General features: G+C 47.5%; 1 protein-coding gene across 4 annotated transcripts in view; it reads left to right on the top strand.

Annotated features, from left to right (window-relative positions):
• Positions 1 to 3,492, top strand: part of LOC135368375 (uncharacterized) — a 240,734-nt gene extending 237,242 nt beyond the window's left edge. For all 4 annotated transcript variants that reach the window (XM_064601589.1, XM_064601590.1, XM_064601591.1 and 1 more), the window contains 2 exons: positions 1,504 to 1,648; positions 2,765 to 3,492. In XM_064601589.1, the coding sequence (XP_064457659.1) occupies positions 1,504 to 1,648; positions 2,765 to 3,218 (599 nt within the window). In that variant the 3' untranslated portion in view covers positions 3,219 to 3,492. The remainder of the gene's footprint in view (positions 1 to 1,503; positions 1,649 to 2,764) is intronic.
• The last annotated feature ends 10,642 nt before the right edge of the window (positions 3,493 to 14,134 follow it).

Here is a 14,134-nt window from a genome sequence, read left to right as displayed (position 1 = left end):
CGCTCAGCTCTCTTTATCAAGGTGCGACAACACGAGAAGGACGTGGACCTGCCTCTGCAGTTTCATTTTCGGTGCTTCTGCTGGGGGAATGTCAGCAAAGTTACAACGCTACAGTTATCGAAGGTAACTGTAAGCAGGAACCAGGAAGCGACGAGCCACCGTTTTCTTCCGCCCTTTCTTGCATCAACACGACGGAGAAGAAAGCAGGGGAGGAAATGTGTGTTTATTTACAAGCATTGTAGCTATAGATGACAACCATCAGAGGGCCACTGCTCCTTTTGTGTGTGTGTGTGTGTGGTTTTTGTTTCGTTTCTTGTTTCCTTCTTTTTTTAAAGGAATAGCAGGTCGGCCTACGCCTGACTAACCTTTCCTCCCTTTCTTTTTTTAATAAACATACCCCCGCCCCCCCCCCATCTGCTCGATTTCTTTGAAGCATCTCAATGACGCAAGAATAAAACAGCAACAGTATACACATACACACGCGACAAAACACACACAAAAACGAACACGTGTACAAGACTTGGGTGGACTGCTCTCCAGCGTTGAATCACCCCATGTCATAGTCACGATTTATTTGTTGTTGTTGTTGTTGTTGGGTGAACTGAGCGCGACCTAGTAATAGCGGTTCGGAAGTCAACGCTTTCTCACATTTTCCCAGCTGCTACCATTGCTATATGGTATGCTGTGGTGCATTTGGGGGGGATTCGCAATGGCGCTTCCTGATTCTGCCAAGAAAATTTAACTTTAACTTGACAAATTTCACGTGGCAGAGTTCACTTCAATAAATTAGATTTGTTTTAATTCCACGGGGATAAATGCCGCTGACCCCATAATTTTAGGACGAGTAGATTTTTTCAAATAGACTTTTGTTACGTTTTCCCTCAGACTATACGTGGCAAGCCGTCATAATATATGTCAATACGTTACGAGTACTGGTACATGATCGACTGCGTTGCGTCGCATGAATAAGTGCGTTGAGCACGTCTGTGCTGTAGTTGTAGATTTAAAATGTGTTGCAAAGGTGGTCCATTGAACACGGCAGAGAAAGGGACAGCATCAAAGGACAATGCTGCTTCCCAGGAACTGAGCAAAAGGCTAAGCTTTAATCGCTGTGTAATATCCTGATGTGTAAAAGATTCGAAGAAGTTCCAAAATGACGAGGAGTTCGTATCACACAGACAACACCGTATTGTCACTTCAAGAAGCGTCCCCTACCGACCTCGTAGCTTCATTATAGTCTCAAGCTCCCTTGCTCAAAGTCGACTCCCGCATCAGCCTTCAGTCACCGAGAGCATCGGAAATTGCGTTCTGTTTCGTCCCCGTTTTATTCTTTGTTTGCTCCTTTACCGTCCTCGGGCGGATATTAGTGGAAAAGTGCCCTCATTTGGGTATTCTCAACTCTCATATATCTATATAGGATTCGCGACGGCAGTCGGATTCACATATTGCATGGATGGCAGACTCATTCTTTCTTTCTTTTTTCTCTTCTGAAACTGCACGCAGTTTCCTTGGACCCACGGCCAGTGCTGATCCCAATTCTGTCTTCGGTGATCTGCTTTCCCATCGTGGCGTTCGCAATCATCTGTCTTCTGAGGTACAGAGCATTGAGACTACGCAAGAAGGAACACCAAAGACGGTTACGTGGAGGGTACGTATGGAGATCAACGTCTGAAACCACTTGCGGAGGCGCGTTTGCGTTTATCGTACTGAATAAAAATTTAAGAATATTTCCTTGAGTGACAGCCCCATGTTTCGTTGATGATGCTGTTCCTGTGATTTGCAGCTGTGACGTGTTGCATTCGCGACTGGAACTAGACAGAAAAGATGCCTTTTTTAAGTCCGGGATGACATAGCAGTATTCCTGGTGGATTCGAGTGTCATTTACCGAGGCAAACTACAAAAGCTGTTGTTTGTAACAGCCTGTAACAGCCGTCTGCTACAGCCAATCGCAGGAGGCGATTTCAAACACAGGCTTTCTTTGGCTACCATGTGGCTGTCCATGCGACTTATGGTGGATCGTCTCCGTGGCTACGGCTGCCTGCAATCGGGATTGGCCAGCGCCACCTAGATACAGAAGGCCTGCTTAATGTCTCCTCTCACTTCTTCGCATGCAGATATATAAAATCCGCCAATCGCAGCAGCCAGCCAAGATGACAGCCAATCGCCGCAGCCGACATTGAAACAGTCTTTTTTGTGGCTACCCATGAGACTGAAAGATGGCGGCTCGTGTCCATAGCTGCGGCCGCTGAAAGTAACGACGTGATTGGCAGACTCTTAATTGTTACGTCACATCGCTTCAGCGATCAGGCTTTTGTCTCAAGGTTTTGTTGGATCGGTGGACTATACATCGCGTTCATGTTCTGTTTTTCGAGGTGGCTTTGGCTAGACGCGTTGCCTGTGGTAGCTGACAACGGCGAGTGCATGCATCCGGGATCGAAAGCGAACGTCATAACCCTCATGGCATCCCGTCTGTGTAGTCTCGTTCCTATGCACCGTTTTCCCGTGGACGCTGCCATATTGAAAGCACAGCGCCGTCTAGCCGAAGAAGCACGTTGGAAACTGTTTACCGCCCAAGCCAGACAGACAGAAAGCAGGCGTGTCGTGTGCTTCCTCCCTGGTGTCGCTCTCCTTCCTGACTTGGGCGGTAAACAGTGACTGCAAAAGCGCTCAGTGTGGAAAACAGTGTATAGCTCTTACATATAGCGCCATTTGTACACCTCCAAGCTACCGCTAATGTAACTTGTACTACGATTCTCATTTGCAGAATGCGTTCAGCGCGGCTGGAAATTCCTGGTCGCGAGAAGCCGTCCCTTTTCTCCCGAGACTCTTCATCAGGGGACACGACGTCTCGCCCTCCTGGCCAGGAGGAGGAGGAGGAGTCTGGGCGCCGCGCGCGCCTTGCGTCTTCCTCTTCCGACGAGGATGAAGACTTCTCGAGCGATGTCCTCGCTCGCCGCAGCAACAACAATCACGTCAAGTTTGGTGCTGCCGCGGCCATACTGCATGTGCCTGGTATTCCAAGCCCCCGGTCGACCTCCCCTCGCCGCTCGAGTACCACACGCCGCTCGAGTTCCCCACGCCGGTCGAGTTCCCCGCGGAGTGCGGGTTCTCCTCGCTCTCCGTCAGTTAGCTTCCTGGACGTTGTCGGCGTAATTGGTGATGACTCTGACGATGACGCTGATGATGAGGACGACTTGGAGCCGACTGATGCCAGGTAGCGCCGGCCAAGCAGCAGGGCTTCGCGTAGCAGCTTGGCCCTGCTGGAGACTTTGCTCTGAGCGAAGTCTCAACTGTTAGCAGAGGAGTATGCCGGCACCAAAGAATAGTTGTAGGGGGACACTGCTTGTAACAGCGTTAAATGCGACAAAAGCGAATAGAGCTGTAGCAGATGGACTGATAATTAATAGCTACTAGAAGTGCTCAGTTGAAGAATAACTACATGACACACCTTCTTATTTGACTCGCTTTTAGAAATGATGAAAATGATAACACCTTGTAGGATCTTCTATGCACGAGCCTTTTCAACATGCACTCTATTTCGAATGAAGGTTTGTGACCGTCTAAATGAAAATGTGATAGAACCGATGACGGAGACAACACTAGAGATTCTCGAAGAGTCCCTGAGGCATAATCGTTTTCTCCTGATTGGTTTGTTTTTTACGTGAATCCACTCAGGGTACCACACATCAGTTGCTGATGCCTCGTGTAAATGTTAGCAAACTTTATGAGGTACTGCATGATGCTTAACCGAGACGCACAAGCTGCATAATCATAGTCATTGAGATTACAAGCTATGTTTCATTCATTATTATCATTATTTTACTAGTTTATCGATCACGCGATCATGACGCATGAACCGCATCAACAATATCGATGTGCCGTTTCCTACGTCCATATCCATATATCGTTCCCTCAATGAGGCACAATCAAACGAGGAAATGGATACAACATAGTTACCGCACAAAGAAAAAAGGGAGTTGAGAAAAAGGTGAATTGTGCAAGATTTCTTCACTTGTTTCTGAAATTACATTAGTTGATTGTTACATACTGCCTGGGTATCGATGAGATTGATTAGTTTGTGATAACACACATAAAGGAAAGATGTATATTAGAATGTGACCTGTTATACCGTTGGATGCTGACATACTTCCCACCAGTGTACTGTCCAATTAATGTCATTTCTTAAATGTTTTGTCGCAGAACGTGACCACAATGCCTTTCTAGCCGAGGCGACCACTAAGTGTTTTGTATGGCGAGTGGTCTGATCACCAAGGAGTGACATAAAACGAAAAGATCAGTGTTTGCATAAGTGCCGGCATCTATACGAACATAGCGTCGCATCGGTTGCTACGTAAATGCATCCATCTTTTGTAGGTGAGTGGGGGCAGCACCCTTCAACGGGTCGTTGCCTGTACGCCAGACCCCCAGAGTAATTGTCCAAATGAAAATCGCTAGGACTGATAGGGTGCAACTAATTCGTCAGTTAGTGTTGACATTCGAGAGGAAGTCTGAAAAAAACGGGAAACACTTAGGAAACTCTCGACAACTCTTAGAAAAACTGGATGATAAATTGCATTTGTAGGAGAGCACATGTTTATTTCAAAATATTCCCCCTCGAAATTTGCTTCCTTACAGCAGCTACTCTCGTTACATTCCTTTTTGTATCACAGCCCCACTATTACATTCGCTCCTGATCAAGTGTTGCTTCGAACACGCTTATCTATTCAGTATCGTCGCTCTTGTACTGTCATCTGCACTCCTACCTTTGAAGCCTTTTCGAAATAAAAAACCACCCGCATACCACACAGCCGGGCAACAACAGGGAACCTCCTGCCTGGAATGAGCAAACCCAACCCAACCCAACCTAACCTCACCGGAGCCTGCCGTGGTTGCAAAAGAGAACCTCCTCGTCTTCACACAGCAAATGTGGTGTGCAACCACAGTCCCAATCCGTTACTCGTCTTGAGGGCACATCTGTTCCTTTCTCTGTCGCGCTAATTACTTTCTTCCTGCCCGCAAAATAAAGCATAAAAAGGAGTCCGACACGCAGCATGCATGTGCTCGTGAAGGAAAGACAGTTCGCGCGAAAAGTATCAACTGATGTCTGCTTCAGGACACGCTGGTTTCCTTCACATGTTGGAGTCTCTGACTCTTTGTGTTTGTCTCACACAAAGAGTCCGATCTCGCTTCTTTCAGTTGGTGTTGCTGGTGCCTGTATTAACCCTGCAGTTACTCCACGCTATATCACAAGGTATCTAGTCGACAACTCAAGTGACGTAGTTGCTCCGTTTGGAGAGTTAAATGAGGCCAAACGAGCAACTGTAGAAGGACGGTCTCATCTGTAAACTGATACCACCATGTTCGGCACCATTCGACAATCTATCCGGCTTTTTTTTTTTCGTCCGAAAAGGGCTTCAGTATTAAATATACGAATTTTAAAGGTCACCGCTGCTACCGCTGCCGCAGAAACTCCAGCGGCGTGACGTCACTTCCTAAGCGGAGGATTGAGAGCGCGGCGCTCAGAGGAGGAAAGGCGCCGTCCAGACGCTCCGAAACTCCATGAGATTCCCGCACGGCCGCGGCATTCCTTCTCTGAAGGTCGCGCCCTGATTGGTTCTTAGCGAGTGATGTTTTCTGGTTGTTCCAGAGAGGGAATTCCGGCATGCTCTCAACATCCGTCGTCTGCTCTTGTCATGTATTCCGTCGAGTAACGGTCAAACTAAGCTACTATTTCGCGTGGGATTTTCGACACCGTGGCCAGTGGTCCATGAGGAACGAAATGACACTATAGTTTCGAAATCGGCTGGTACGGATGCGACCGTCCCTTTAAGGGTACTTATGCCGTTCTCTCTGGGGCCCTTTGGCGTCAGTGAAATATGTTAGCTCACAAGAACGACAAGCAGACGCCGGATGTTGAGAGTATGCCGTAATTCCCTCTCTGAAAAAACGAGAAAACGTCACTCCCTAAGAACCAGTGAGGGCGCGGCCTTGAGAAAAGTAATGCCGCGACTGTTCGGGCGTCTCATAGAGTTACGGGATGTCTGGACGATGCCTTTCTCCTCTGACGCCGCTCCCTCACTCCTCCGGTTAGGGAGTGACATCACGCCGGCGGAGCCTCTACAGCCGCGGTAGCTACGCTGATCTTTAATATTCGTGTATTTAATATCTAAGCGCTTTTCGGACGAAAAAAATGGCCAAGTAGATTGTCGGCCGATGCTGAACAAAGTGGTATCGGTTTTCATAGTGGTATCGGTTTATCGGTATCGGCGACCGTCCCTTTAAGGGTACCGTAAAGCCGCAGACAGGCTGTTTATGTTGACGGCGTAGTTCAAAAGCTTGTTACTTGAAGCCCAGCGCAACAAGTTACAAATGTGACAGAGGACGCTTAATATTTTTAAGTTGTCATCAAAATTTAGGTAAAATAGGATGCCTCAATACTAGCTCCCCAGTATTCAGGCACCCTAAGGTAAAACGGCTCGGGGCGACGTCTGGTGGCAAATAATCCCCAATTCGTCGAGCAACAGTGATCGATGTTCCCGACTGACTTGCTGCTCCTGATGGCTACGTAGCGGACTTCCTTAGTTTTAGACCCAGTGTTGTCCGCATGCAATGTAGTTTTGCCGCCGTTCTTCACGAGCAACGCGCACTTGGTGAGCACTTCGACGCGGTGTTGCCCGTAGTTTTCAATTTCAGAAATAAAGTTAAAATCCGGGCGGGTTGGTGATCCATTCTAAAAACGAGAAACAAAAAGCCCAGTGCAAGGGGACAACGAAAGGGACAGAAACCGAGACAAACACAGGCACAGCACGGTTTCTGTCCCTTTCGTTGTCCCCTTGCACTGGGGTTTGTTATCGTTTTTTTCACTTTCAATTTTCTAAAATACTACGCGTGCGATTGGGACGAAAATAGTGGCGTAAGAATACTGAGGGCTCAGGCTATCGAATAGATAAACCTTCTGAGATTGCACCTCTACTGCTTTACGGCACTTTTAGAAAAAATTATCCAGGCCTGGGTATTGCACCATATAGTGTGCGGCCACTATCTATGTACCTGAACTCACTTTCTCAGAAAAATAGCTCTCTCCTTATTACTCTCTGCAGAAAATGAAAACGTGGACTACGGCACTCGATTACTACCACTTTCATAAGACAGGAGGTTCTCGTAACCCTAATGATGATCTCACTCATTTTTAATCATTCTCAATACACACAGGCTAGCGTGCTACTGTAGCATTTTATTGTTTTGTGTGTGCATTGTTATATCGACGAACAAGCAATTTGACTACATCAAAACGACACATCACCATAATTCTAGCATAGAGAAATGGACCTTTCTTATAGGTATATTTGGTGTGCTTTCTTTAGCACGGGCGACATGATTGTGAACCAGTCGTGTGGTCAGAGACGGAAGATAGAATGATTTTGTCTTGTACGTTGCTTTTTTTGCTGCTGTACGATTACATGTTGTCTCGTTTGTTCTACTCATTTATGAGGTTGACATGTGACGTGCGCTATGTTGTGTTTGTGAATATGTTTCTTGTTGGTGACCGTTGAGTGCTTCATTTGTTGCCTCGTGCAGAAATGTTGTTCCCGCTTCCCCAAATGTACGCCATCAGAGGGACCACAACTTGCTTCTGTTCCCTTGTAAGACTGGGTGACATTATGCGTCTTCGCCTTCGGTATTTGAGCCAAACCTTAGCGATTCTAATATCAGTGAGCCCTCACCAAACGCTACCTTAATGAAGAAACAGCCCAAGGAATATAGATTTTGAATCCCCCAGCGCTATGGATATATTAAAATTCTCGCAGCGCCGACTTGTCGAGAACAGTTTTGTTGCGGAGTAATCGTACCATGTATTCGCACGAGCAAAATCCTCCCCCCCCCCCCCACCGCGGAATACTCCGGTGGGAAATGCACAGAGCGTCATAGCTTTCTGCTGCCACGTGATCACTAGCGCTCAGCGTCATGTCTTTTCGCGCAGACGACGTCATCAGCGTCTTTTCCTGTCGTCTGCTACGGAATATCTTGTGGCTGTGTCGCAGGATATTCCGCACGATTAGCTCAGCAGTGCACGCGAAGACACGATGTTGAGCGCTCGCGCTCACGTGACAGCAGAAACCTATGACGTTTTTCGCATCTTCCGCCGGAGCATTCTGAGGAATGTCTCTCGTGTGAATACCCGGAAACCCGGTATTCCGTAGCAGACGACAGGGCCAATGATGTCGTCTGCTATGTGCGCGATACATCATTCCCAATATTCTGGTGCTGTACGAATACTCAACATGAGACGCGGCGGAACTTCCGCGTTATGGGTGTTTTCTTCTTTCTTACTATAATATTCCGTGGGGATGTCGCTCCTGTAAATACAGGGATATAATATAGCAGAGGAGGAGAGATTTTGAAAGCAAACGTAAACGGTCTTCAGGAAAAATAGAACGGCAGCCAACTGCTACCTGCGACCGGGCTGAACGCCTAAAGCGAGTTCCGGTAAATTGTAGTCATCATTTCCGGGCAATCACTGCATTATATACTTCCACACGACACCACCTTGAATAAGCTGCTAACAAAACACCATAACGAGGTAGGTAACCACAGCCCGTCTTAACCAATAGGAGCACTCCGCGAGGCTGCTGGTCAAGCCAGCGCAGTGTGAACCAAGTAATTCTCCTGTGATACCAAACTCCGTAGCTTCTTCAGCTAAACGTTCCTTGCTGGGCCCCGCGTAAACTTGACTTGACATGGCGTAATCATCATCGTGGCGTAAACTTTTGCGACGAGCGTGCGCAACGCACGTCGTGGTCTGAAAGGAAGGTCCTTTCACAGAGAGTGTTACCTGTTCCCTTTCTACACTGTCTCGAGCCTAGTGTGAATCCTAACCAGTGCACAACCCTCGATGACTATTTTCTAGCCACATTCTTATACCATTGTAATTAAACTGTTTATTATAGCATTACAAATGCAACTGGAATTTGTGTGTCTCTCTCTTGACCGTATACCTCCTTGTCTTACGGTCTGTATTGGGCAAGACTCGACACGGTCTTTTTTTATTATTATCATTATTATTTTATTTATTTTTTTTATTAAAAAAAAGCTGCGAGAACAGCATAGATGCCATTTTTGCTGGTGGGGGGGGGGGGGGATATGCTGGTGGGTACTAGCCACGACCTACTTGACTATAGCGACCATGTCATACGCACCCCTTCCCAGCTCCGCATTTGGAGGCTAGCGGTGGCGCTACTCATCGGATCCAATCAGAGCCGTATATTAAAAGGGAGTCCGGCCATTAATGGGTCGTGCCTACACCTGAAGCTCAACCCACTTTTTCAGCCTTCTGACCAATAGAGTCTTGAAATATGGGGCGCTATCAATCAACCTATCCTCACTATTTGTCCCCCTATCCAACATGGGCAGCGCCATTTTGGGTGGCAAGTGGATTTGATGGGATGGAAATGGATACCTCTCGCTATCTGCAGAACTAGTGGATGTTTGGTGCAAATTTGATGAACCTAGAGTACGTGGGGCACGTCGGGAACTGTCGCCTGCTTCCGTCGTTGTACCGCTGCCGGCAGAACCAACGGATAAGATTCTGAGTCACGCACCACTGCGATTGGTTCCGATAGAGACGATAACTTTATCAACGGTATACTAAAACTCACTATTTTCTTTCGCCTTTTCTAAAAAGGTCTAATGCGACCGGGCTTCCGCAGCGCCACCAGAGACAAAGCCTGATCGCTTGAGCGACGTGACGTAACAATTAAGAGGCCACCAATCACGACAGTTCTTTCAGCTGCCGTAGCTATTGAGACTAGCCACCATCAGCCACATTGGAAGCCACCGGTAGCCACAGAGAGCCCGCGTTAGAAATCGTCTGGGCCGACTCGCTGAAGCAGACGACATCTCGGCTATGCCCCCGCAGCGAATGAGTATCTAGGCGGCTATTGGTTAAACGGCCTGCGGACGTTCCGTCAAGGTAAGATTGCGACTGGGAGAAAATTCATTAATTTTTTTAATTAGCACGTTTTCGATTAAATGTGACAGCAGAATTGGAGCCAGTCATTATTTAAAGCCACCCTCTCTTTTAAGAATCCGGAAACGGGCAAGTGTCTTGAGATATCCAATACCAACATTTGCTGGGCAAATGAGCCGCAGACGAAACCAAGCGCATCAAGAGCGCAAGAACCACAACGCACATTCCACGTCTAAGCTGTCGAAGCTTTGGAACTAACTGGAGTGAGACATGATCTGCTGGCCAAATAAACTGCTTCGTGCCCCAGATACGCTAACGACGCCGAAGCTCGTGTCCTACCTGCGCTCCTGATGCGCTTGGTTTCGGCCGATTTGCATAGCAAAACTTGGTGATGGATATCTCTTTGGTGGATGGATATCTCAAAGTAGGTGCTATCGCAATACTTAAGTATCTCAGGATTTCAAAAAAAAAAAAAAAAGGTGACTTTAAATCGTGATGCGCTCCAATTCTGCCATCTCCATTCACTGAAACCATCTAAATGTTTGATAAGTTACGTAATAAATTGTAGGTCATGGCCGCGTAATCCACCTGCAAAAACGGCATCTATACTGCTCTTGTCGGTTTTTTAATAAAAAAAATCTGTATACCAGACGTGACAGGAGTGGTATGCAGAATAAGAGCTTGGGGCGATAAATAAGGTACCGCTGTTGTTTGTATTCGTAACACAAGAGCTTTCTACGCCGAGACTGGGAAGTGACGCGGGTTCGAATCCTCGCACCGGCTGTGTTGTCAGAGGTTTTCCCTCGGTTTTCCGGCAGACTTTCCAGACGAAAGTCGGCACAGTTCCCCTTGAAGTCGGCCCAGGACGCATACTAACCCGCTGTCTCCCACTCCTTCCTGCTGCCCTCTCTCCACCTGTCCACGTCTGTACGCCGCTCATAGCCACAGTTGCTTCGCGGCGCTACACAGAATTTTAAGAAAAATAACACAAGAGCCGTACTATGGTACCGCTGTGACGTGGGTAGAACATGGGCTTTCGATGCTCACAGAAAATTCGTCTGCCGCGGACACGACGACACGCTGACCATATAAGTCCTAGCCGGTTGACGCCATTCAGCGAGCCACCTGATTGGCCCTCCGATCTTTGGCCACTGTCAACACCACCTATAGAAACAAAGTCCAATTATAAGAGTCCACCAATCATGACCGAGCTTCGGCGACCGTAGCTACGGAAACGAGAGCTACCGCGAGCCTCATAGGTAGCCAGTTGTAGCCACAGAAAGAATCTGTTTGAAGCCGCTTGCAGCCATTGGCTGGCAACCCGACTTTGTATGGTCCACGGGCGAAGGAGTGAAATGGGGTTTTAAGCAGGCCTTCTGTAGCTAGGTGGCGTTGCCACCGTAGTGACCCAGTGACGTCACCCGTTCTTCTTTTGGCGTCTCTGAAGGAGGGCTAGGAATTCTAGAGCGCGTGCACTAGTCTTGCGCGGAAACGCAGGGCATCCGTGATACAACCTTCCGCAGTCAAAAAAGAGAAATGTATGGAGGATGCTTTCGCTGATCCTTCACGAAGAAAACGTGATTAGGCCTGAATTAGGAGAACCGGACTACTGCGACACGGCAGCGGAAACTCGTCAGCGTTTCAAGCTATATATTCAGTACGTCCATATTATTGCGCACTCCATCTTGGAAGCGAATGCCTCGATTATGATGCCGAAACCTAGGTTATTATTCCGTCGCAAGATCCAACGTTAGAACCCAAGAGTAGGGCTTTCTTTGAAATCTTCCTCATGCGCCTTATCCGCCGTCCTCATTCCATTCCATTCCATTACATCAGCATTATACTCCCACGTAGCTTTTCACTGGGGCTTCCACTCATATTTCCACTCATATTTGTGCCCTTCGGCTTTGCATTACCTGGCTCTCTGTTCCTGCCAGATTCTTTGTCCCTGTCGGTATGCGGTTCGCATCCCGGACATACGCGTGGTTGTAATCAAGCGTCTTTCTGCGGAGACGGAAGTCTACTTTCATTCGGCTTTAAGAGTGCAGGCTTTCTGAGCTTGAAGTTATCTCAATCGAGAACAAGATTGCCAGCTCTGTGGACTATGATGCATGATTAACCGACCAGGGAAGAAAAGGCTCGAAGGAAGTACTTAGGCGTAAATATGGAACACATGTACGCTGCAGGCCTATGTACATATATATGAGCCCTGCATATTGTATAAAATAAATACCGCATTCCAGTTTCTGCATTGTAAGAGGCCTCGGACGTATGTTCGGAGGGGGCCACGTTCTTCGTTGCTACTGCCCCTGGAAACAGGGAGTCCAAGAGTTGGCTTGGAAATACTGAAATTGAAATTTGAAATACTTGGAAGGGGTTCGCAGCGCGGGCATTATAGTAAATGGTGTGTTCCAGACTTCCCCGTGTTCACACAGTGATGGCATTAGAAAACTCCACTTGTCGCAAGCGAATAACGCTAGCCAAGCAGCGAGAGCGATATCGAAGAGCGTCTGCTGAATTAATGTGGCATCCTGTCAAGGTACATTTCGTGGCAATAAGAATGTCAATTGTGTATAGCCACTAAGCGTCGAAGAATGGAACGACAGGTGCTCTTAGCAGTGCATGAAGTAAAGATGACGGAGTGGAGTCCAATAGACCTCTCCCTGTTTACAAACAAATGACGTCAGAAGGCGCAACAGCGGCGGCAACTTGGTAAGCTTGAACAGCTATAGCAAAGAATCGAGAAGTCGCAATAAGAAAGCCAGGTTGAAATATGGTTGTTCATATTGTAAGATTCTTATGTAATTACTCGCATACTATTAGTTGTATGGCCTCGTTCTGCTCCATTCTACCGGTAGCCCTGTCTTTTCGCTAGCCCTTTCTAAAGATGGCTATACCGGGTTCTTCGGAGTGCACGTGGTGTGTCTATTCAGAGCAAGCGCAAACTAATAATAGCGGACCACATTCCGCGCAGGATTACAACATTGAATTTCGGACGATGCCACTCTTGGGATGAAGCCTTCTTTCTTTCCGCGGAGGACTGGGTACGCCAATGCAGACACGAAAGCGACTAAAAACGCGACCTTAGTACCACATTTTCCCTTCGTGACCTTCGGGAGTACGGCTTTCTGAAACCGCGATGTTCTCCGTGAGCGCTGTTTCGATTTCGCTGTGTCTACCAACGTCATCATTACGTCACGGTGACGTTTCTTCGGTAGAAGTCTATTGTGTATTCACGAAGCATCGAAGAATGGAACGACAGTCGCCTCTCAGCAGTGCATGAAGTAAAGATGACGGAGCGGCATCCACAATTCCGCACAAGCGAATATCGTTCATTCTCCCTTGATTTTTAATAAGGTTCTACGAAAACAAGTCCTGTCAATGTTCGGGCAACATCCATCAGTGCAGCGTCTCTCCAAAAGTCAACAGAATAGACCTCTACCCGTGAAACGACATCATGAAGTTGGTAGACAGACTGAAACCGATAGAAATCGGAAGGGGAGGGCTGGGTTCCACAAATGGGCACTTTTTCGCTGCCTTCTATTGAAAGAAAAGTATAGGACCGAAGGTCACGTCCCTTTCAGGGACCATCGTATAATCCCCTCAAGATCGTGGCTTTCACGCGCGAGCTTGTCCGCCCTTAGCTTCGAGCGTAGTGCAACTCTACCAAATTGGTGGCGCTGTCGAACACTATGACGTCATTTGTTTACAAACAGGGAAAGGTCTATTGTTTCGTTTTCAAATGATGCTGGTTTTCGAAGCCCCGACATATTTAGCTTACTCTTCAGTATCTACGGTACGTTTACAAATGGCAGTTAAGCCCAAAAGACATCATTAGAAGGGACTCGGGTGAAATGTACATACATCGGTGATCATTTCTGTGCCGTCCTCCTCATTAGCCTGCCTCCCATTTATCCGGGGCCGAAGGCTCATGAGAGCGAGGAACCCTTTAATGACAGACATTTATAATGTCGCGAAAGGCCGAGGTTATTTCTCTAGCTCCGTGGAAATATCGACTTGCCCAAAGAGCTATTTTTAAGCTTGCAGCTGGGCACCTGCGCTTTTATGAAAATATTCTGGTACGACTAATTTGCATTCTGAAGAGAGGTTCCAAAATTGAGTTCGCCTAACCGCATTTTCACGAATGCTTTGAGCTCCTCCTCGACA

Source organism: Ornithodoros turicata, chromosome 9, assembly GCF_037126465.1.
Source record: "Ornithodoros turicata isolate Travis chromosome 9, ASM3712646v1, whole genome shotgun sequence".
In the NCBI taxonomy this organism is placed as follows: Eukaryota; Metazoa; Arthropoda; class Arachnida; order Ixodida; family Argasidae; genus Ornithodoros; species Ornithodoros turicata.
Note: the sequence above shows the minus strand (reverse complement) of the source record. Positions and strands in the feature narration are given on the sequence as shown.